The sequence below is a fragment of the Chlorocebus sabaeus genome, chromosome 26, assembly GCF_047675955.1.
Source record: "Chlorocebus sabaeus isolate Y175 chromosome 26, mChlSab1.0.hap1, whole genome shotgun sequence".
NCBI lineage: Eukaryota > Metazoa > Chordata > Mammalia > Primates > Cercopithecidae > Chlorocebus > Chlorocebus sabaeus.
Window position 1 is genome coordinate 51,514,277 of NC_132929.1, and position 24,772 is coordinate 51,539,048.

A 24,772-nucleotide genomic window follows, 5' to 3' on the forward strand; every position below is an offset into this window, starting at 1 on the left:
GTATATCCAAAATGGAATTAACTACCTTCTGTTGCCTAAGTACTTCCACCCCTGAAACACCTACCCTTCCCTTCTGTATCTCATAACGTTGTTAATGGCATCACCACTCTGTTACTGAATCTTAGATTTTAAGCATAATCTAGACAAATTAGACTACATCAAAATTTAAAAATTCTGTGCTGCCAACAATATCACCAAGAAGACAAAAAGACAACCCACAGAATGAAAGAAAATATGTGCAAATCATGTATCTGATAAGGAACTTGTATCTAGAATATATTAAAAACTCTTATAGTTCAATAAGAAAAAGATAAATACTTAATTAAAAAATGAGGCAGGCAGATCACGAGGTCAGGAGATCAAGATCATCCTGGCTAACACGACAAAACCCCATCTCTACTGAAAATACAAAAAAAAATTAGCCAGGCGTGGTGGCGGGTGCCTGTAGTCCCAGCTGCTTTGGAGGCTGAGGCAGGAGAATGGCGTGAACCCAGGAGGCAGAGCTTGCAGTGAGCCGAGATCACGCCACTGCATCCAGCCTGGGTGACACAGCGAGACTCCGTCTAAAAAGAAGAAAAAAAAAAGGGCAAAGGGCAAAGGATTTGAATAGACATTTCTCCAAAGAAGATATACAAATAACCAACACGCACAAGAAAACATGTTTAACATCAGGCCGGCGCAGTGGCTCACGCCTGTAATCCCAGCACTTTGGGAGGCTGAGGTGGGCAGATCACAAGGTTGGGAGTTCAAGACCAGCCTGGACAATATGGTGAAACCCCATTTCTACTAAAAATACAAAACTTAGCCGAATGTGGTGGCAGGGGACTGTAGTCCCAGCTACTTGGGAGGCTGACGCAGGAGAATCACTTGAACCCAGGAGGCAGAGGTTGCAGTGAGCTGAGATCGTGCCATGGCACTCCAGCCTGGGCGAGAGAGCGAGACTCCATCTCAAAAAAAAAAAAAAAAAAAAAAAGATGTTTAACATCATTAGTCACTAGGGAAATACAAATCAAAACCACAAGACACCACTTCACACCCACTAAGATGGCTATACTTAAAAGGATGGACAATAACAAGTGTTGGCAAAGCTGTGGAGAAATTGGAATACTTACATGTTGCTGGTAGGAATGTAAAGTAGTGGAGTCACTTTGGAGAACAGTCTAGCACTTCCTCAAAAGGTTAAACAGAGTTATCATATATAGACCCAGGAATTCCACTTCCAGATATATACACAAGAGAAATGAAAACATATGCTCACACAAAAACTTGTAGTACATGAATGTTAATAAGGGCATTATTTGGCCAAGTGCAGTAGCTCACACCTGTAATCCCAGCACTTTGGGAGGCCAAGGTGGGTGGATCAGCTCAGGTCACAAGTTTGAGACGAGCCTGGTCAACACGGTGAAACCCTCGTCTCTACTAAAAGTAGCTGGGTGTGATGGCGCACACCTGTAATCCCAGCTACTAGGGAGGCTGAGGCAAGAGGATCACTTGAACTCAGGACATGGAGGCTGCAGTGAGCCAAGAACATGCCACTGTACTCCAGCCTGGATGACAGAGTGAGACTCTACCTCAAAAAAATAAATAAATAAAATTAATTTAAAAATCAAATAAAAATGGCATTATTCATAACAGCCAAAAAGTGGGAGCATCTCAAATAGCCATAAACTGAAGAATGAATAAACAAAATGTAGTCTATCCATACAGTGGAATATTATTTGGTAATAAAAAGGAGTGAAGTACTGATACATGGTACAACATGATGAACCTTGGAAACCTCATGCTAAGTAAAAGAAGCCAGTTAACAGAAGTCCACATATTATATGATTCCCTTTCTATGAAATGTCCAGAATAGGCACAGAAAGTAGATTAGTGATTACGGGCTACAGGGAAGAATGGAGAGTGACACTAATTAGTATGGGGGTTTCTTTTGGGGATAAGGAAAATGTTCTAGAATTAAATAGTGGTGATGGTTGCACAGTCTTGTGACTACACTAGGGCACTGAGTCAGGTTTATTATAGTGATCTGCTGTTTCATGGCCTGAACTTCACCCTGGCCAACTGGCTCGTCTGGGGTGGCTGGGCAGGCTCACTTTATTCAAAAACATTAAACTACACAATAAAAATAGGCAAATTGTATGGTATATGAATTATATCTCAATATAACTGTTTAAAAAATAGTCATGGCAGCTAATACTTGGGGGGCAGTTACGGGCTCTGGACTAGGTATTTAAGGTACATTAGCATTATTTCATTTAATCCTCCTACCAATCCTGTGTGATAAGTACTACTACTATCCGCTATTTTACAGATAAGAAACCAAAGACTTAGAGTGGTTAAAATATCTTGCTTAAGGTCAACACAGAGCCTAGCTTTGAGATCAGATCTATGTGACCTCAAAGCTTACATCCTTGACCACTTCTTATACTGCCTCTCATATCCAGTCCACTGCTAAGTTCTTCTATCTGGCAACATTTATTTTTTATTTATTTTATTTATTTTTTATAGAGATGGGATCTTCATATGCTGCCCAGGCTGGTCTCAAACTCCTGGCCTCAAGCAATCCTCCTGCCTTGGCCTCCCAAAGTGCTGGGATTACAAGTGTGAGATACTATACCCGGCCTCCCTGCATATATATATATATATATATATATATATTTGTTTGTTTGTTTTGAGATGGACTATAGCTTTGTCACCCAGGCTGGAGTACAATGCCATGATCTCGGCTCACTGCAGCCTCCACTTCCCCGGTTCAAGTGATTTTCTGCCTCAGCCTCCCAAGTAGCTGGGATTACAGGCACCCACCACACTTGGCTAATTTTTGTATTTTTAATAGATGAGGTTTCACCACGTTGGCCGGGCTGGCCTCGAACTCCTGGTCTTAGCCTCCCAAAGTGCTGGGATTACAGGTGTGAGCCACTGTGCCCGACCCCTACACATATTTTTGAGGCCTGTTACATCTCTTCTGCCATACTCCTTCCCCTAACTCTATGCCACTCCACCCTAACTGGACTGCAAACTGCTCCTGGGCACACCATATACTCCTTTCCCACTTCTGGGCGTCGTGCTCAGCCTGTTTGTTCCCACTGCCTGGAATGCCCTAAAATGCACTGCACTTCTATCTATTAATGTCCTACTTACCCTTCAAGGCTGCCTCTTCCTTCACTAACCCTTCTCTGATCTCACGCCCCCTCCTTCCTCCCTGGTTGGAATCTCACTTTTTTTTTTTTTTAGATGGAGTCTTGCTGTGTCACCCAGGCTGGAGTGCAGTGGCGTGATCTCAGCTCACTGCACGCTCCGCCTCCCAGGTTGAAGCGATTTTCTGCCTCAGCCTCCCAAGTAGCTGGGACTACAGGCGCCTGCCACCACGCCCGGTTAATTTTTTTTTTGTATTTCTAGTAGAGACAGGGTTTCACTGTGTTACTTTTTGATAGCACAAAACATCTTCTACACCTATTCTAGGAGTACAGGGGCTATTTCTGCTCCACATCTATCTTCCCATGTCATAGCCTAGTTTAACACAGAGCAGGTCTTTCAATAACGCTTACTGAACAAAATGGAATTGTACTTTGTCACAGAGGATGTTATCTATACTGTATTTGGGGTAAAGAAACGGGCTGTGGGAGTGCATGCAAGAACCATATTCCATTGTTTTTTATTTAGAGATGGGGTCTCGCCGGGCGCAGTGGCTCACGCCTGTAATCCCAGCACTTTGGGAGGCTGAGGTGGGGTGGATCACCTGAGGTCAGGAGTTCGAGACCCACCTGGCCAACATGGTGAAACCCTGTCTCTACTAAAAATACAGAAAAGTAGCCGGGAGTGGTGGCAGGCATCTGTAATCCCAGCTACTCAGGAGGCTGAGGCAGGAGAACTGCTTGAACCCAGGAGGCAGAGGCTGCAGTGAGCCAAGATTGCACCACTGCACTCCAGCCTGGGCAACACGAGTGAAACTCCATCTCAAAAAAAAAAAAAAAGAGATGGGGATCTCACTATGTTAGCCAGGTTGGTCTTGAACTCCTGGCTTCAAGTAATCCTCCCACCTTGGCCCCCCAAAGTGTTGAGATTACAGGTATGAGCCACCACACTCAGGCCCAGGAACCATATTCTAAAGGCAGGGGAGAATTCTGAGATGCCAAGATACTTGGGTTCTAGACGCAAGTATATGATAGCAGGGTAGACCTCTCTCCCCACTTGGACCCATACCCTGCTTCCTGAAATACCTGAGCTGCCTGGAACACAAGAACAGTCTCTCCCCATGCTTCTTTCCCTATGGTACCACAGCCATGTTGGTTTCCTCTCTGGATCTAAAAGGGCACTGAGTCAGGTTTATTATAGTGATCTGCTGTTTCATGGCCTGAACCTCACCTTGGCCAACTGGCTGGTCTGGGGTGGCTGGGCAGGCTCGCTTTATTCAAGAGCAGCTGTACTTCCCACCTGCCACCACCTGAGTGTGAAATTTCAAAACTGGCCTCATAGTACACTGCCTGGGAAAGATTCTACCACCCAGAGAAGTGGAAGGAGTCAGTGGTAGTCTGGGCAGGCCCCATCCAGAACAGTTGTGCAGTGACAACTAAAAAAAATGACAAGGATAAGGAGTCTGTGACTATATCAATAGCTCAGGGACTTTCTGCAGTGGGCTGGCAGCCTTTGGTAACAGCATAGGCTAATAGTTCCCAAACCCCACCACCCACAGACTCCATCAGTGATTCGTAGTCAGTCCATAGCACAGTAAGCCATCTCTTCTTATCATCCCATATGCTCTATGTACATTGGCATGTTCTTTGCAGTTCCTATTCCTTTTCCCTGCCTCATTCTCCTCTCTTTATGACAGCATTTATTTCAGTGGGCTTTGACTGCATAGTAAAGGGAGTGAGATTAGTTGGGTCTAATCTTCTCTGGACCACTTACTTGATTAGCATAGCGTTTTGGTAACTTCTTGACAGTGTCAATGTCCATTTCTTCATCATCTTTCTTATCTTCTTCCTCACTCTCCATCCCTGTCCAGTCATCTTCAGCCAGTCTTCTGGCATGGTTCACATAATCCAGTCGCTTGCTGGAAGGAAAAAAAAGGCATAAGGACAGATCTTTTTTTTTTTTTCTTTTTAGACAGGGTCTCACTCTGTTGCCCAGGCTGGAATGGTGCAATCTCAGCTCACTGCAGCCTCGACCTCCTGGGCTCAAGTGATCTTCCCACCTCAGCTTCCGGAGTAGGTGGGACTACAGGCACATACCACCACCCCTGGCTAATTTTTGTATTTTTTGTAGAGATGGGGTTCACCATGTTGCCCAGGCTGGTCTCAAACTCCTGGCTTCAAGTGATCTGCCTACCTCAGCCTCCCAAAGTGCTGGGATTATTAGGCACGAGCCACCACGTCTGGCCAGGGCAGGTCTTTATGTCTTCTAGGAAGATGCCCTATAATGCGACACATTTAATTCGAAAGCTCCAAATTTGGGAGCAGCTTGGGGATTCTGGTGGAAGTAAGAAATGATGGAATCTCCTTTGCAAGGCTAAACCAGTGACTGCCCCCTCAAAATCCTAAATAGGGAAACCCCCTCTGAATACACTCAGTCTTCCTCAGAGTTTCCTAAGAATGCAAAATAAAATATCTAAAGAAATTTCCAAGGTTCACTAGCTGGAAAGGCTAATTTCACCCCTAACCCATCCCACCCCAGATGAGAGCTGACACCTTCCTGCCTAGCAGACAGCTCATCCAAAGACCCCAGGGATGGAAGAGAAGAGCCACTGAGATGTAGTGAGAAGTCTAAAGCAAGGACAGCTTGTGGAGATTTCTGCTTTATATACCTTTTTTGTTTTTAAAGAGAACTTTTTCTTTTGTAGGGACTGTAGGTATATGCCACTGTGCCCAGCTTATACAGCTTTTTCAGAAGCCTGGTCCTTCTCCAGTTCCTGTCTAACTTTCAAAAAAGGCCACTTAGTTTATAATTTAATATATTTTATTTATTTGTTTCCCTTTATCATTATCTTGTTTTAAAACAACACATGCTAGAAAGTTTGGGAAACTGAATAGAAAAAAAAAGAACTTTTTGGAACCTAATTGTTTCAAAGTGATTTGGAAATACCACATAACCTCCCACACTTGATTTCTTCAATGCTAAGGCAGGAATTCCACCACTGAGGCAGTGAAACCAACACAGCTGGTTTCTCTTAAACACATACATGTTCATGCTCACTGCAAAAAGGCACACACCAGAGAGAACATATGAAAGCACAATGGTCTTTTATCTCGAGAATAAAAGAGCTGATATATTTGTACATGTGTGAAAGAAAGTCTGCCTGTGGTTATTTCCTGAGCATTGTTTGTAATCACAAAAGAAGAAAACTGCCCAGACGCCCATCAGGAGGGACTGGCTAGATGGCATGATGAAGTATCCATTCCATGGACTACCTGGCACCATGAAAAAGGAATGATGTGGTACTTTATGAACTGATATAGAATTTCTCCCCCAAAACACCGCTAAATAAATGTGCAGAACAGTATATAGTATACTGCTACTTGTGTTTAAAAAAAAAAAAAAGGCCAGGCACAGTGGCTCCTGCCTGTAATCCCAGCCCTTTGGGAGGGTGAATTGGTCAGACCACTTGAGCTTACGAGTTCAAAATCGGCTTGGGCAACATAGTGAAATTCTGTCTCTACCAAAAATACAAAAATTAGCTGGGTGTGGTGGCCTGTGCCAGTGGTCCCAGCTACTTGGGGGGCTGAGGTTGCAGTAAGCCAAGATCATGCCACAGTACTCAGCCTGGGTGACAGAGTTAAAAAAAAAAAAAAAAAAAAAAAAAGGCCCGGCGCGGTGGCTCAAGTCTGTAATCCCAGCACTTTGGGAGGCCGAGACGGGCGGATCACGAGATCAGGAGATCGAGACCATCCTGGCTAACATGGTGAAACCCCATCTCTACTAAAAAATACAAAAAAACTAGCCGGACGAGGTGGTGGGCGCCTGTAGTCCCAGCTACTTGGGAGACTGAGACAGGAGAATGGCGTAAACCCGGGAGGCGGAGCTTGCGTGAGTCGAGATCCGGCCACTGCACTCCAGCCTGGGCGACAGAGCGAGACTCCGTCTCAAAAAAAAAAAAAAAAAAAGCTTTTATACATATACTACCACACACACTTGCTCATATATACATAGAATATCTTCAGAAGGGCTGGGCGTAGTGGCTCACATCTGAAATCCCAGCACTTTGGGAGGTCAAGGTGGGAGGACCAGTTGAGCCTAGGAGTTCAAGATCAGCCTGAGCAACAGAGGGAGACCCTATACTTACAAAATATTAAAAAATTAGCCAGGTGCTATGGAGTGTGCCTATAGTCCCACCTACTTCAGAGGCTGAGGTGGGAGGATCACTTGAGCCTGGGAGGTTGAGGCTGCAGTGAGCCAGGATCTGCACACTCCAGCCTGAACAACGGAGTGACACCCTGTCTAATATATATATATATTTGGAAGGATACACAAGAAACTAATAATACAGGAGAGGAACTGGATAGCTATGGGACAGAAATGGGAAGAAGACTTCACCATATACTCTTCAATTCATTTATTTTATTTTTTTGAGAGAGAGTCTAGCTCTGTTGCCCAGGCTGGAGTGCAGTGGCGTGATCTTGGCTCACTACAACCTCCAGCTCCCGGGTTCAAGTGATTCTCCTGTCTCAGCCTCCCAAGTAGCTGGGACTATAGGTGTGCACCACCATGTCGGGCTAATTTTTGTATTTTTAGTAGAGACAGTTTTTTGCCATGTTGGTCAGGCTGGTCTCGAACTCCTGACCTCAGGTGATCCACCCGCCTCGGCCACCCAAAGTGCTGGGATTACAGGCATGAGCCACTGTACCTGGCCTCTTCTGTATATTTTAAATTTTCAATCGTATATATGTATTACCTATTCAAAGATAACTACATTTTTAAAAATGGGGAGAGGAATGATCTGGAAATGTATTCTGCAAAGCCACCCAGAGCCACAGGGAACCAACCATCTCTGCCAAACACAACCAGTGATGCAACACTGGGCAAAATGCAGACTGTATGGAAACTATGCAGCTGTTAGTAGTTTCTTCTGATCCCTAATTCCTTAATTTGTGACCCAGAAGAGGCCCATGCTGCACTGAGAATATAAGGATCGGCCCCACCTTCAGAGCAGCTCAGCCTTAAACACTCTTATCCTGCCCTATTTCCCTGTTTGCCCATCTTGGCACTTAGAATTAAGTGTATGGAAGACATTTCCTCAGATTCCCTTAGGAATTATTTGTCTTGAACTCCCAAGAGTGCCACAGAAACATTTGGGCTGAAGGCAGATGGGAAGACCACACCAATACCAGCATTCAGAGTACAGAAGCCAAACACAAGCATCCCAGGAAATGTGGGGAGTGAAACTCTGGGCGTGGCTTTCACAAGTTCCTAAACCACAGAGCTCAGTACAGCTGCCAGGAAAAAAAAGAAAAACTTAACCAAATAATTGAGCTTTCGGTTTAAAAGTTTGGTCTCTCCCTACTTCCTCATCTTCTCCTAAGCTCAGGGTATAAAAGAAACCTATTGGCCGGGCGCGGTGGCTCACGCCTGTAATCCCAGCACTTTGGGAGGCCGAGATGGGCGGATCACGAGGTCAGGAGATGGACACCATCCTGCTAAACCCCGTATCTACTAAAAAATACAAAAAATTAGCCGGGCGTGGTGGTGGGTGCCTGTAGTGCCAGCTACTCGGGAGGCTGAGGCAGGAGAATGGCGTGAACCTGGAGGCAGAGCTCGCCGTGAGCGGAGATCGCGCCACTGCACTCCAGCCTGGGCGACAGAGCGAGACTCCGTCTCAAAAAAAAAAAAAAAGAAAAAAAAGAAACCTACCTCTGCCAGGATTTACCCCTCCGAATCCCCAACTGTGGGCAAGAAGATCAGCCAGCCAACAAAAAGTCTACTTTGAAGGGGGACTCTGTAGAGACAAGCCTAGAGCCTTCGGAATGGTTCACAGCTCCTAGCCCAGAGAAAGAAGCCAAGGAGTTAAAGCTTCCTTACGATTTCTGCAGTTCCAGTAACCGCCGGCGGCGCTCACTCTGCTCCAAGGAACTGTACTTGGACTTGTACTGGGATAGGCGGGGGTGTGGGGCAGCTGTGCTGTTCAGATCTTGAGACACAGAAAAGGTACTAGCCAGGGCTTGACTCAACTCTTCCATCTTCCCTACAAGAAAAACGTAAGAAAATGGTTCATTCATTTCATATCATCTCCTGTATACAGGCAGTTATGCAGTTATGACATAATATGATGGCCACATTCCTGAAAAAACATTAACTTACTGCAAAATCACAATTGTTTCTATGAGAAAAAAGGAAGTTAAAGGGTAAATGAGTCATATATTAGCAATAACATTATTTTCCTACAGATATTTTCTTTTTTTCTTTTTTTTGAGACAGTGTCCTGTCACCCAGGCTGGAGTGTAGTGGCGCAAGCACAGCTCACTGTTGCCTCAATCTACTGGGTGAAGCGATCCTCCTACCTCAGCTTCCCCAGTAACTGGGACCACAGGTGTACACCACCACACCCAGCCAATTTTGTAATTTATCGGTACAGACAGGATCTCCCTATGTTGCCTAGGCTAGTCTTGAACTCTTGGGCTCAAGCAATCTTCCCTCTTCAGCCTCTTAAAGTGCTGGGATTATAGGTGTGAGTCACCGCACCCTGCCTTTTCTGAGCAGTTCCTCTATAGTTTCCTGAATAGCCACCACTCATTAACCAATGTAACTCTCTATGCAGTTTATTCAACTGTTTAATTGAATTAATTTCAATTAATTAAATTAATTACTTTATTCAATTGTAAATTGAATTAATTTATTTAATTCTCAACTAAGTGTCAACTCATATTATGAAAATTTAGTTCCAGAGGAAACACTGGTTCTAGGGTCCCTGGAGGAAGACAAGAGGAGTCAAAAACCCCAAACTTGCTGGGCGCCGTGGCTCACGCCTATAATCCCAGCACTTCTGGAAGCTGAGGTGGGTGGATCATGAGGTCAGGAGTTTGAAACCAGCCTGACCAACATGGTGAAACCCCATCTCTACTAAAAATACAAAAATTAGCTGGACGTGGTGGCAGGCACCTGTAATCCCAGCTACTCGGGAGGCTGAGGTAGGAGATTCGCTTGAACCTGGGAGGCGGAGGTTTCAGTGAGCCGAGATCATGCCACTGCACTCCAGCGTGGGCGACAGAGCAAGACTTCAAAAGAAAAAAGAAACTCTAGCCAGGCATGGTGGCTCATGCCTGTAATTCCAGCACTTTGGGAGGCCAAGACAGGAGAATCACTTGAGGCCAGGAGTTCAAGACCAACCTGGACAACGTAGTGAGGCTATGTCTCTACTTTTTAAATAAAAAAGTAAAAAATTATTTTAAATTATATTTTATTTTAAAAAAATCTGGCTGTTACTGCCTCATAGTCTACTTTTGTTTTGTATTTAGGTGGGCAGAAAAAAGGTTTCAGGGTTACTTATGTGGGACTCACTTGGAAAAGAGCTAGGATGTGGAGGGCTGCTTAACAAGTAACGCCAATGCACCAGTAGTGTGAAGAACTTACATAAAGTACATTAGGGAAACAAGACAAGTAGAGATCATTTTGAAAACAGACTTCCCACTTTAGGTGGACCCTAAAGAGTGGGAGTGGGGAGAAAGGTGAATTCACACTTTATTCACACTCCTGTGAGCCTTAGACTATAAGAAAACAGGAACATTTGGGAGAAATCTGACTCGCACTGCTGGGCTGGCCCAACCCTCTGGCTCTAGTGTAAACCAGAGGGCACCTCCAGTGCTTAACCTCCATCCCAGGCCAGGTCCAGTGCTCTCAGCACCAAAATCAACAGGTTCATTCCAGAGCCTCTACAGTGAAAAATACAACTCCATAGCCCTCTACTTGGCCAGTGAGTTCCTTTCCATTGCCCAAGTGAAGTCAGATCTTTTTCTTCATTTGAAACATTAGATTTTGTTTAATTAATTAATTTTTTTGAGATGGAGTCTCGCTCTGTCGCCTAGGCTGGAGTGCAGTGGTACGATCTCGGCTCACTGCAAGCTCTGCCTCCCGGGTTCATGCCATTCTCCTGCCTCAGCCTCCCGAGTAGCTGGCACTACAAGCGCCTGCCACCACACAAGGCTAATTTTTTGTATTTTTAGTAGAGACAAGGTTTCACCATGTAGCCAGGATGGTCTCGATCTTCTGATCTCGTGATCCGTCCGCCTTGGCCTCCCAAAGTGCTGGGATTACAGGCGTGAGCCACTGTGCCTGGTCGATTTTGTTTAATTTAAAAGTAACTTAAAAATTGTGGTTTGCCAGGTGCAGTTGTGCTTGCCTTTAGTCCCAGCTACTCTGGAGGCTGAGGCAGTAGGTACGCTTGAGCCCAGGAGTTTGAAGCCAACCTGAGCAATATAGCAAGACCCTGTCTGTAAAATGAAAAAAAAAAAAACTGTGGCTAAATTCACGTATCATGAAATTCATCATCTTAACCATTTTTAGGTGTACAGTTCTGTAAACTTAAGTATGTTCATTGTTGTGCAGAACTCTCCATAACTCTTTTTATCTTGAATAACTGAAACTCTATAACCTTTAAACATAAAAGAAATTTTTTTTTTTTTGAGACAGAGTTTCGCTCTTGTTGCCCAGGCTGGAGTGCGACCGCACCATTTCGGCTAACTGCAAGCCCCACCTCCCAGGTTCACGCCATTCTCCTGCCTCAGCCTCCCTGGTAGCTGGGATTACAGGCGTGCGCTGCCACGCCTGGCTAATTTTGTACTTTTTTTTTTTCAGTAGAGATGGGGTTTCTCCATGTTGGTCAGGCTGGTCTCGAACTCCCGACCTCAGGCGATCCGCCTGCCTAGGCCTCCGAGTGCTGGGATTACAGGCGTGAGACGCCGCGCCCCGCCATAAAAGGAACTTTTTAGTAGATAAGATTAGCCTATTATCAGTGTGAATTTAAGATGTGTCTTTTTTTTTTTTTTTGAGACGCAGTCTTGGCTCTGTCGCCCAGGCTGGAGTGCAGCGGTGCGATCTCGGCTCACTGCAAGCTCCGCCTCCCGGGTTCACGCCATTCTCCTGCCTCAGCCTCCTGAGTAGCTGGGACTACAAGCGCCCGCCACCAAGCCCGGTTACTTTTGTTTTTGTATTTTTAGTAGAGGCGGGGTTTCACTGTGTTGGCAAGGATGCTCTCGATCTCCTGACCTCGTGATCCCGCCCGCCTCAGCCTCCCACAGTGCTGGGATTACAGGCGTGAACTACCACGCCCGGCATTTTTTTTTTTTTTTTTTTTTTTTTGTGAGACAGGGTCTCGCTCTGTTTCCCAGGCCGGACGGCAGTGGTGTGATCTCGCCTCACTGCAGCCTCCGCCTCCTGGGTTCAAGTGATCCTCCTGCCTCAGCCTCCTGAGTAGCTGGGATTACAGGCGTGCACCACCATGCCCGGCTAATTTTTGTATTTTTAGTAGAGAAGGGGTTTCATCATGTTGGCCAGGCTGGTCTGAAACTCCTGACCTCAAGTGATCCGCCTGCTTCAGCCTCCCAAAGTGCTAGAATTACAAGTACGAGCCAATGCACCCGGCCTGAGGCGTGTCTTAATATCTTTGCAGTGCAACCAGGGATTGCCATTCCTGAGTGACTGAGGCCTCATGATGAGTGCTTGGCATTCATATGGTATGTTATTCAAATCATCCATAATGGTATATATGCTATTGTCTCTAGTTTTCTGTACTTTTGTGTAAGTTTGAAATCTTTCATAATAAAAAAATTTTTAAAGTAATTATGTCTTCAGTTCATCACCAAATGACCAAATCCAAAGCACCTTTACTAGGCCTATCATGCACTATTTTGGTGTGGGCTCCCGCTCTCCCAAGAACCACACAACCTTTGAAGCTGATGTCCTGGATACTGGGGCGGTTCCTTTACCTTCCTTCAAGGCTGTTCTTGGCGAGCTCCTGCTGTTTCAACCCATTCCTTGGATGGTGCTGCCTCCAAGTGTTCGGACCTTAGCCCAAGGTGGTTTTATTCTCCACCATTATCCCCCGCCTCCAACTCCCTAAAGTACGACCCGACCAGGCCCCGCCCACGCTCCACCCTCCCTCCCTGTCTAGCCCCTTCCCCCATCCGTTCCCCCTCCTTCGCGTCTTCCCATCCGGCGCTCCCGCCTCGCGTTCCCTGGGTCCACATCCTGCCAGTCTCCGCGTTTCCCTACCCCTGCTACCGGGCTCCAACCCCGGGGACGCTATCTGCTCCATTCGGCCGTGCGCGCCGCCACCGCCCCGCACCGCCTTTTTCTAGGCATGGGGTCATCTAGGCCATGCGTGATTCACTCCTGCCCCTCAAAAGTCCCTGAGGGGTCCTGGCCGGACAGTACGAAATAGAAGAACGGAAACTCTCCCAAAAGGTGTCCCCGGCCTGGCTCTACCCCTCCAGATGACGCCCCGGGAGGCCAGAGTGCGGGGCCGGCCAGAGGGAGTCACAGCCCGGCACCGAGAGGCAACTCGGCAGCTGGCGGGGCCCGGGCTCGAACCCAGGGACTCACCCAAACCGAGGTGACCGTCGCACGCGCCGCTGCCGCCACCGGGACCGACCAATCACCTGCCCTGGGAGAGCTGGGCCCGCCCCCCCCAGCGGCTGCCGCACCGCTGGGCCCACAGGCCTCGAGCCCTGAGTTTCCGGCTCCGCCCTACTTTGCGAACGCTGGGAGTTCCGTTGCCTGCAGGCCGTTACTTCCGCCTTCTACGGCTGGCGCGTTCCCCAACGGCTAGGGTGGGGGCCCTCCTGCATTTGCTTTGCACTGTCCGGGACCCTTCCTGCAAGATGACTTGACCAGGCCGAGGCCTCCCTCCTGAGCACAAGCTCTCGGGGCTCCTTTCGCCAATGGGAGGAGGCTGATCTTGTGGCCCGGCATTCAAGGCCCTGGGTCCTGCCGCCTCCCGCAGATGCTCCCGGGTCTTAGGGCTGCACCTGGAGTCCCCTTCCCCCTCCTGCGCCCGTGCTTTTAAACGGACAGTGCCAATTGCGTGGATTACTCCTCCTAACCCCTCACACCCAACTTTCAGACACAGACCTTCGCTCCCCCACTTGCGCTTACAAAAGCAGATACATACCCCGATTATTGCCTGTTTGCTGCTGTTGCCAGCTTCCTTCCCACTCGGCTGCGGGCTGAGCAATGGCAGGGACCTGGCTTGATTCCTACTTAAGTAGCCAGAGTCCAGCATAAGGGATGGTGCTCAGTAGACCCTGGGTGAAGGAATGATTGAATTGGTGCAAGAGATTAGGGGAAGCGGCAGAGATTTAGGAGATTCAGTCCTACCAGGGTGTAGCCTCTGCAAGGCGGGACGGCTGAGATTACAATTTTAAAACAATATTTATTGAATGCTTACATTCATCCACACCCTGCTTCACACCCATCATCTCATTTAATTTTTTTCCTTTTTTTTCTTTTTTAAACCAGTAGATATTAACTCTCAATCATGACATGAAGAAGTAGACACACTGAAGCTCAGAGAGGTTAAGTAATTTGGCCAAAGTAACACAACTTTCAAGGAAAATGTTTGAATTTGCTGAATGTTTGATGTATAGAGAAGTTGACTACTAATGTATGACAGAAGCAAAGTATCCACCTTTGGCACATTTTTTAGTCCAGGGAATGTTAAAATGTGGACTTGTGTATTTCATGCACATTACACCATACATTCAGACTAAAAATAACAGGAAATTAGGCTGATGAAAGGCTACTACTAGACTGGTAAAAAGGGTGCTGGGGCCCTCGAAGGCCAATTTTTTTGGACCTGAGATTTTATTTAGGTGACTCTTTCAGTGGCCAGGCTGAGCAAATCTGTCCACTAGGGTATTTATTTGGTGCATCCACGAATAAAAGCTCATGTCTGCCTGATTTATGAGACTGACAAAAAAAGAGAAGCCCAGGGCCTGACTTCACTAGGGAATTTTGACACACAGGATATTAGGTATTTTGTATCCAAACAACCGTCCCTTACAACCACGGAGGTCACATCTAATGGTCAGGACTGCACAGAAGAGAACAAAGACCCTAAACATTGGAGGAAAATAGACTGAGACTGAGAAAGAAGTTCCCAAATTCATGCATGGAGGTCCAGGAGAAAGGTTCTAGTTCCTCACTTAGCTGAATAACTTCCCGTATCACTGAAAAAACAAAACAAAACCAGGCCAGGCACAGTGGCTCACGCCTGTAATCCCACCACTTTGAGAGGCCAAGGTGGAAGTAGCCCATGAGTTTGAGACCAGCCTGGGCAACATGACAAAATCCAGTCTCTACAAAAAAAAATTAGCTAGGTGTAGTGGTGTGAGTCATGATCCCAGCTACTTGGAAGGCTGAGGTGGGAGGATCACTTGAGCCCAGGAAGTCAAGGCTGCAGTGAGCTGTGATTCTGCCACTACACTCAGCCTGGAGACCCTGTCTCAAAACAAACAAAAACCAGAGCACATGGCCCAGGGGTTCATTTAGAGCCAGTGGGTGTTTCAGAAGGGGCTACCTCTGGAATCTCAGCTTCAGAATGTTGGCCACATACACACACTGTGCTTAACGGCTTTAAATCAATTAATTTAAGAAAAAAAAAAGCCTGACTACATGTATTTAAAAGGGCAACATTGGCCAGGTGTGGTGGCATATGCCTGTAATCCCAGCACTTTGGGAGGCCAAGGCGGGCGAATCACCTGAGGTTAGGAGTTCGAGACCAGCCTGACCAACATGGAGAAACCCTGTCTCTACTAAAAATATAAAATTAGCCGGGCATGGTGGTGCATGCCTGTACTCAGCTACTCAGGAGGCTGAGGCAAGAGAATCGCTTGAACCCAGGAGGCAGAGGTTGTGGTGAGCCAAGATGGTGCCATTGCACTCCAGCCTGGGCAACAAGAGTGAAACTCCGTCTCAGAAAAAAAAAAAACTAATTGCAGTTTTTGCCATTAAAATTAATGGCACCAACCTAATATAATCTTGCTAGATAGATGTGGATGTCTGCAGAAAGCTGTAAGTCTGGGGACTTTATAAAAATCAGAGATTAGCAAGTGTAGAAGTGATAAGGAGTCACACTAATAGAATTTTTCTTTGATGTAATCAGAAAAATTCAAAGAGGACAGAAGAGGGAAGAACCACTTTCTCACTCTATTATTCAATGTCATTAAAGTGGAATCTGTGTATCCCTTAAAATCTTCTAGTTGCCCATGGGCAGGAGAATCCTTACCTAGAAAAGAGAAGGTTGAGAGCAGGAAGGTGTCCAGCCCAGAGAGGAAGTGGAGGGCGGTAAGATCACAGAGGCAGCTGGGACACAGGGGCAGGTAAGAGCCTGCAGGCCACAGTGGGGAGTTTGGATTTTACCTCCATTGCTGAAGAGGGTTTTTTTTGGGGGGGCTGCAGAGGGGCTTTATTTTTGTTTTTGAGACAGATCTTGCTCTGTCGCCCAGGCTGGAGTGCAGTGGCATGATCTCTGCTCACTCCAACCTCCATCTCCCAGGTTCAAGCAATTCTGCCTCATCCTCCTGAGCAGCTGGGATTATAGGCATGCACCACCATGCCTGGCTAATTTTCATATTTTTAGTAGACATGGGATTTCACCATGTTGGCCAAGTTGGTCTTGAATTCCTGACCTCAGGTGATCCGCCCCTCTTGGCCTCCCAAAGTGCTGGGATTACAGGCATGAGCCACCATGCCTGTCCGCAGATGAGGGTTTTTAAATAGTTATGAGATAGCAGATTCCGGCTTTAGTGTGCTCTCACTGGCTGCTTGGTAGAGAACTGAATGTAGGCAACTAAGTGTGGAGGCCTGGAAGTCAGTGAGCAGACCTGGCATGAAACTATGTTGGGGGATGTGATAGGAAGTAGCTGGATTAAGATATAATCTAGAAATAAAACCTGGACATTTTGTTACTCTTTTTATTGAGATGGAGTCTTACTCTGTTGCTCAGGCTAGAGTGCAATGGTGTGATCACAGCGCACTGCAGCCTCAATCACATGGGCTCAAGTGATCCTTCCACCTCAGTCTCTCAAGTAGCTGGAACTACAGCTGCATGCCACCACACCCAGCTTATTTATTTATTTATTTATTTATTTATTTATTTATTTGAGACAGAGTTTCACTCTTGTTGCCCAGGCTGGAGTGCAATGGCGCAATCTCGGCTCACTGCAGCCTCCACCTCCTGGGTTCAAGCAGTTCTCCTGCCTCGGCCTCCTGAGTAGCTGAGATTACAGGCATAAACCACCATGACTGGCTAATTTTGTATTTTTTAATAGAGATGGGATTTCTCCACATTGGTCAGGCTGGTCTCAAACTCCTGACCTCAGGTGATCTGCCCGCCTCGGCCTCCCAAAGTGCTGAGATTACAGGCCCGAGCCACCAGGCCCGGTCTAATTTATTTTTTTAGAGACGAGGTTTAGCTATGTTGCCCAGGCTGGTTTTGAACTCCTGGGCTCAAGAGATCTTCCTGCCTTGGCTTCTCAAAGTGTTGGGATTACAGGTGTAAGCCACCATGCCTGGCCAGTTTATTACTCAAAAAATAGGGGAAATTAGCAAGAATTATACATGCGTCCTAGTCTAGTCCCCAGCCAAGACTTTCCCCTTGAGGTTTATTAGATCTGAGAGAAAATAGGAAAGGAAACAACTTCTTCCCTAACTCGATGTTGTTAAAGGCCAAGGCCATGCACTGTCTAAGTCATCCTGAGGACCAGTGCTTCTCATTGGCCGCTTGGAGACACCTTGTAGGACAGTAAAGTCAGTTATGGGCCGGGCGCGGTGGCTCACACCTGTAATCCCAGCACTTTGGGAGGCCGAGGCGGGCGGATCATGAGGTCAGGAGATGGAGACCATCCTGGCTAACATGGTGAAACACCGTCTCTACTAAAAAATATAAAAAATTAGCTGGGTGTGGTGGCAGGCGCCTGTAGTCCCAACTACTCGGGAGGCTGAGGCAGGAGAATGGCGTGAACCTGGGAGGTGGAGCCTGCAGTGAGCTGAGATTGCACCACTACACTACAGCCTGGGTGACAGAGCGAGACTCCATCTCAAAAAAAAAAAAGTCAGTTATGGCTGGTCGCGGTGGCTCACACCTGTAATTCCAGTACTTTTGGAGGCCAAGGCAGGTGGATCACGAAGTCAGCAGTTTGAGACCAGCCTGGCCAATATGGTGAAACCCCGTCTCTACTAAAAATACAAAAATTAGCCAGGCATGGTGGCAGGCGCCTGTAATCCCTGCTACTTGGGAGGCTGGGGCAGAAGAATCACTTGACCCAGGAGGCAGAGTTTGCAGGGAGCCAAGATTGTGCCACTGCACTCCAGCCTGGGCAACAGAATGAGACTCCATCTCAAAAAAAAAAAGCAGCAGCAGCCAATTATGCTAGGAGGGAGAAGCAGACGTGAAAGGGTGGCAAAGTCAGGCAACAAAGGGAGTCACAGGAGCCAGGCTGCAGAAACTACAGCCACAAGGGACCCTAAAGCTCAAGGGAGCCAAACCTCTTCCCTACTCCCACTGCACCCCACCCCACCCCCATTCCAAGGTCCCTGAGCCAGTCCTGGGTGAGAGGAATCATGAAAGTGGTTAAGGGTTAAGGTCTTGGGCCCTGGCGCTAGATGGCCTAGATCCAAATCCAGACTCAGTTACCTGCTGGCACGGTTGCCTGGGTTTGTTATTTCACCCTCTGTGCTCAGTTACCCTCTCTGTAAAATGTGGTTAACAATAGCACCTAGCTCATAAGGTTGTTACAGGGTTCATTGAGCTAATCTAGGTGAGGTGATTAGACTAGTACCTGGCACAGAGTAAGTCTTTAAAAATGCTGTTTTGTTAGTCTTTAACTTGTTATAAAATAACCTCTCCATGACTGATTTACTTATATCTACAATAAATAAATTGACGCCTACTTAGGTGAGCCCAAGAGAATCTCTTCCCTGCAGACAAAAGTGCTTGCCCAGACTTGAGGGGAAATAGTTTGCCCGGGTTAGGTACAGGCAGAGGGTGAGGATTTTAATCTAGACTTTCAGCCCTTATGGACTCCAAAATCCCTGATTTTTTTTTTTTTTTTTTTTTTTTTTAGACGGAGTTTTGGTCTTGTTGCCAAGGCTGGAGTGCAGTGGCATGATCTCAGCTCACTGCAACCTCTGCCTCCGGGGTTCAAGTGATTCTCTTGCCTCAGCCTCCTGAGTAGCTGGGATTACAGGCGCGCGTGCTACCATGCCTGGCTAATTTTTTGTATTTTTAGTAGAGATGGGGTTTTACCATGTTGGCCAGGCTGGTCTCAAACTCCTGACCTCACGTGATCCATCCACCTTGGCCTCTCAAAGTGCTGGGATTACAGGTGTGAGCCACTGCGCCTGACTTTTTTTTTTTTGAGACAGGGTCTCTCTCTGTCACCCAGGCTGGAGTGCAGCAGTGTGATCTTGGCTCACTGTAACCTCCACCTCCCAGGCTCAAGCAGTCCCCCGATCCCAGCCTTCCAAGTAGCTGGGACTACAGGGGCTTGCCCCCACACCCAGCTGATTTTATTTTATTTTATTTTTTTAGAGACGGACTCTTGCTCTGTTGCCCAGGCTGGAGTGCAGTGGCACGATCTCAGCTCACTGCAACCTCCGCCTCCCGGGTTCTAGCAATTCTCCTGCCTCAGGCTCCCGAGTAGGTGGGATTACAGGTGCACACCGCCACGCCTGGCCAATTTTTTGTATTTTAGTAGAGACAGGGTTTCACTGTGTTGCCCAGGCTGGTCTCAAACTCCTGAGGTCAGGCAATCCACCAGCCTCAGCCTCCCAAAGCACCAGGATTACAGCACTTTGAGCGTTTATAGCACTTTCAGCCACTGCGCCTGGCCTGATTTTAGTGTTTTTAGTAGGGATGGGGTTTCGCCATGTTGCCTAGGCTGGTCTTGAACTCTTGACGCAAGCAATCCACCCACCTTGGCTTCCCAAAGTGTTGGGATTATAGGCATAAACCTGGCCAAAATCCCTGATTTTTATCCCATGGACCCATGGAATGCTACCTGCCCTGTAATTTTTTTTTTTTTTTTTTTTTGGGAGACAGGGTCTTCCTGTGTCCCCCAGGCTAGAGTGCAGTGTTGAGATCACAGCTCGCAGCAGCTTCTACCTCTTAGGCTCAAGTGATCCTCCCACCTCAGCCTCCCTGAGTAGCTGGGACCATAGGTGCATGCCACCAAGCCCAGTTACTTTTTTTTTTTTTCCTGTAAAGGCAAGGTCTTGCTATGTTGCCTAGGCTGGTCTCAAACTCCTGGGCTCAATCCTCCCACTTCAGCTTCCCAAAGTGCTGGGATTACAGGCGTAAACCACTGCACCTGGCCCCTGCCTTATATTTTAAGGGGTCTACTTTCACTCCTGATTTTCAGCTCATTTGCTGAATGAGTGAGTGATTTGGTTCATCTCTGCTGAGACTTTGCCCTTCCATGCAGGGAAGCAGCCTGGCCCCAGGTAGAGGGGAAATGTCCTTTACAAGCTGCCCAGGGGCTTCAAAGTTGGGACCCATTCTTGGATTTTTTTTGGGTTTTCTTTGAGATGAAGTTTTGCCCAGGCTGGAGTGCAATGGCCTGATCTTGACTCAGTGCAACCTCCACCTCCTGGGTTCAAATGATTCTCCTGTCTCAGCCTCCTGAGTAGCTGGGATTATAGGGGCCCGCCACTATACCAGGCTAATTTTTTGTATGTTTAGTAGAGATTTCTTTGTGTGTTTAGTAGAGGTTTCTCCATGTTAGCCAGGCTGGTCCAGAACTCCTGACCTCAGGTGATCCACCCACCTCGGCCTCCCAAAGTGCTGGGAATATAGGCGTGAGCCACTGCGCCCAGCCTTTCTTGGATGTTAAAACCAAGGTTTGTCCTAAAGATTGCACAGATTTCCTGAGCCAGGGCTGGGGATTGTTGGGGCAGCAAAGCACCTCTAAATTCTTCTCTACTTTGCAAGTGTTGACAGCACTCTTTTATATCCTTTTCTCTAAATCAGAAACAGAGCAGAAACTAGAGCCATCTCACCCTGCCTCTTCCTATCATAGAAGGGAGATGGAGGGAGGCCTAGAGAGAGGAGAAGCTTATGCCCCTAGTCCCACAGCAAGTCAGAGGCAGGCAAGACCCCTTTTCCCTGAAGCCCCTGCAGCCTCTCTGCCCCTCTGGTGCTGGAATAGGATGCAGCATCTGTGTGATGTTTGCTCTGTGCCAAGCACTGGGCTAGGAACAAGCCCTGTGCTTTTCAAAGTGTGGTCCCCTGACTAGCAGCACTAAAATCACCTGGGAACTTGTTAGAAATGCAAATTCTCAGGTCCACCCCAGACCTCCTGAATCAGAAACATGAAGGGGGCCGGGCGCGGTGGCTCATGCCTGTAGTCCCAGCACTTTGGGAGGCCAGAGGTGTGCGGATCACGAGGTCAGGAGATCGAGACCATCCTGGCTAACATGGTGAAACCCTGTCTGTATTAAAAATACAAAAAATTAGCCTTGTGTGGTGGCGGGCGCCTGTAGTCCCATCTACTGGGAAGGCTGAGGCAGGAGAATGACCTGAACCCGGGAGGCGGAGCTTGCAGTGAGCTGAGATCCAGCCACTGCACTCCAGCCTGGGCGACAGAGCGAGACTCCGTCTCAGGAAAAAAAAGAAAGAAAGAAACATGAAGGGAGTGGAGACAGCATTTGTTTTCGCAGTCTTTCCCAAGGTTCAAATGTGGCATGCTCAAGTTTGAGAACCACTGCTCTAAGCCATAGTAGGCTCACTCCTGGTGTAACTGAGTGGCTAAAATTGTAGAACCCGGAGCCAGAGGGAATTAGGTGCAACCTGCCTCCATCACTAACTGTGACTCAGGTAAGCTATTATCTTTGAGCTTTAGTTTTGTCAGCGATAAAATGGCCACAATAATAGTGCCCATAAGGTTGTTGTGAGGACTACATGAGACAGCACAAAGCCTGGGGCGTAGTAAGCACTGTCGGGGTAGCCATTATTAGCTAGCTGAGTGATTATTTATTTTATTTTTTATTTTTTTGAGACAGTCTTGCTCTGTTGTCCAGGCTGGAGTGCAGTGGCACGATCTCGGCTCACTGCAACCGCTGCCTCCTGGGTTCAAGCAATTTTCCTGCCTCAGCCTCCCAAAGTGCTGGGATTACAGGCGTGAGCCGCCATGCCTAGCAGATTTTTTTTCTTAAGTCTAAAGCTTTTATTCTTGTTTTATTTATTTATTTATTTATTTAGAGACGGAATCTCACTCTGTCGCCCAGGCTGAAGTGCAGTGGCATGATCTCGGCTCACTGCAACCTCTGCCTCCCAGGTTCAAGCTATTCTTCTGCCTCAGCCTCCCAAGTAGCTGGGTTTACAGACATGTGCCATCCCATCCGACTCATTTTTATATTTTTGCTAGAGACGGGGTTTCACCATGTTGGACAGGCTGGTCTTAAACTCCTAGCTTCAAGTGATCTGCCTGCCTCGGCCTCCCAGAGTGCTGGAATTGCAGGCATGAGCCACCGCACCTGGCCTGAATTTTGAGGTTTTTATCTGCTTGGGTCATGGGTGCAGGGTCCAATTACTCCAAGGGGGCTGATCTATCTGCCATGCCTTGTGGGTCTGGTGGGAGCTGGAGGGCCACAGGGGTTCTGTCTTGTAGAGTCACTTTCTTTTCCTCCATGAGATCCACAATCTTGGGAGTCCTGAGGATGTTCCTCCAAATGGGCAGACTATGCCCAGCCACCAGAGCTGGAGAGCAGGATTCTCTCTCCTTCCACTTCTAAAGGGACAGCACTGAAACAAACATGGCCTCTGGAGTCACGTGAGACTGGACTTGAAACCTAGCCTTGGACAAGTTCTTTTTTTTTTTTTTTTTTTTGAGACGGAGTCTCGTGCTGTCGCCCAGGCTGGAGTGCAGTGGCCGGATCTCAACTCACTGCAAGCTCTGCCTCCCGGGTTTACGCCATTCTCCTGCCTCAGCCTCCCGAGTAGCTGGGACTACAGGCGCCGCCACCTCGCCCGGCTGTTTTTTTGTATTTTTTAGTAGAGACGGGGTTTCACCGTGTTAGCCAGGATGGTCTCAATCTCCTGACCTCGTGATCCGCCCATCTTGGCCTCCCAAAGTGCTGGGATTACAGGCTTGAGCCACCGTGCCCAGCCGGACAAGTTCTTATTCCAATTGTTTTCCAAACTGAAGTTACAGATACCACCAACTACCTTGCAGAGTTGTTGGTAAGAGTGAATGGCAGCCTAGCACTAGCAGGGCCTAGATGAGAGTTCGTTCCCTTCCTAACTTGAATATCACCTTTTCCTTAAAGCCTTCCCAGTACAATGTTTGCTCCCTCCTCACACCTTTATACAGCATCCTGTGGAGACCGATCACATTGTCTAGTACTGCTGCTTTTCCCTGCTGGTTTGTAAATTCAAGTTCAGAGACTCTTTCTGAACTCTGACACACACCAAGGGCTGGGTGTGCTGACACTGACACAGTCCCAGTCCATTGCTTACTGGCTATATAATCTTTGGTAATTTGACCCATCTCTGCCTCAGTTCCCTCATCTGAAAAGTTGAGAATTGGATTTTCCACTTTATAGGATTGTTGGGAGGTTGAAATGGGCCAATACAGGTGGTGCACTTAAAAATGGGGCTGACATATAGCAGAAGTACTTGGTATGACATCATCCCATGATGTAATAAGTCCCCTTCTCTACATCATTTCTTCACCAAATGCTGCCTCACCTGGGGAAGCGAACAAGGAACCCCTAAAAGCCAATCCACTGATCTCGGAATCCTATTTATTCTCCTTTTAGAAGACTTGGCCAAGCATGGTGGCTCACACCTGTAATCCCAGCACTTTGGGAGGCTGAGGCAGGAGGATTGCTTCAACTTAGGAGTTTGAAATCAGCCTGGGTAACATGCCAAAACCCTGTGTCTACAAAGATTAAAAACTAGCCAAGTGTGGTGGCACATGCTTATAATCCCAGATACTGGGGACGCTGAGGTGGCAGGACGGCTTGAGCCCAGGAGATCGAGGCTGCAGTGAGCTGTGACAGCTCCACTGCACTCCAGTCTGGGCCTTGTGTGAAAAAAAAAAAAAAAAGAAAAAAGAAAAGAAAAAATAATAAAGAAATCTTGAGTAAAACTTGGTAGTCTCCCTTCTAATTCTCTATCACTGCTATCATCTAAATTGTCAGGAACCTCCCAGGCCACTTCTAACCGCTAGATGGCCAAGCTACAGGGTGATTATTTCCTTAGGCAAGCAAACATCCCAGCCCTCTAATACGGTATTTCCTGGGGCTGGAATATCAACAGGAAGTTATGTGAGGAAGAGCTCTGCCAAAACACTCATTCCAAGGAAGGGACTGGTAAAGTGACAAATTTGCCCAATCCTGTACAACATCCTGCATCCTCCACATCTGGCCCCTGTTGCACATCTCATCCATAGGCAGGTCACTCGCTGCTGACCCTATTCTTCTCTGGGCTCCTAGGACGTATAAATATGACTCCATATAAGAAAACCAGAGTCTGGGCACAGTTTGCTCACGCCTGTAATCCCAGCACTTTGGGAGGCCGAGGCGGGCGAATCACGAGGTCAGGAGTTCCAGACCAGCCTGGCCAACATGGTGAAACCCTGACTGTACTAAAAATACAAAAATTAGCCGGGCGCGATGGCGAGTGCCTATAATCCTAGCTACTCGGGAGGCTGAGGCAGGAAAATTGCTTGAACCCAGAAGGCGAAAGTTGCAGTGAGCCGAGATCGCTCAACTGCACTCCAGCCTGGGTGACAGAGCAAGACTCCATCTCTAGAGAAAATAAAGGAAAACCAGACAGATTAAAAAA

The 24,772-nt window shown here is 47.4% G+C and overlaps 1 protein-coding gene across 4 annotated transcripts in view; it reads right to left on the reverse strand.

Moving 5' to 3' along the window:
• The window catches only part of SNUPN (snurportin 1), a 29,531-nt gene extending 15,339 nt beyond the window's left edge, over positions 1-14,192 (reverse strand). The window contains exons 1-3 of one of the 4 annotated variants that reach the window (XM_008015818.3): positions 14,096-14,192; positions 9,013-9,175; positions 4,909-5,053 (exon numbers count right to left, since the gene is read on the reverse strand). In XM_008015818.3, coding sequence (XP_008014009.1) covers positions 4,909-5,053; positions 9,013-9,170 — 303 coding nt within the window. In that variant the 5' untranslated portion in view covers positions 9,171-9,175; positions 14,096-14,192. Of the gene's footprint in view, positions 1-4,908; positions 5,054-8,844; positions 8,993-9,012; positions 9,176-12,911; positions 13,047-13,527; positions 13,924-14,095 lie in introns of those variants that run through there. The other 3 variants (XM_008015816.3, XM_008015817.3, XM_073012342.1) reach the window with 3 other exon arrangements.
• Between the last annotated feature and the right edge of the window lie 10,580 nt (positions 14,193-24,772).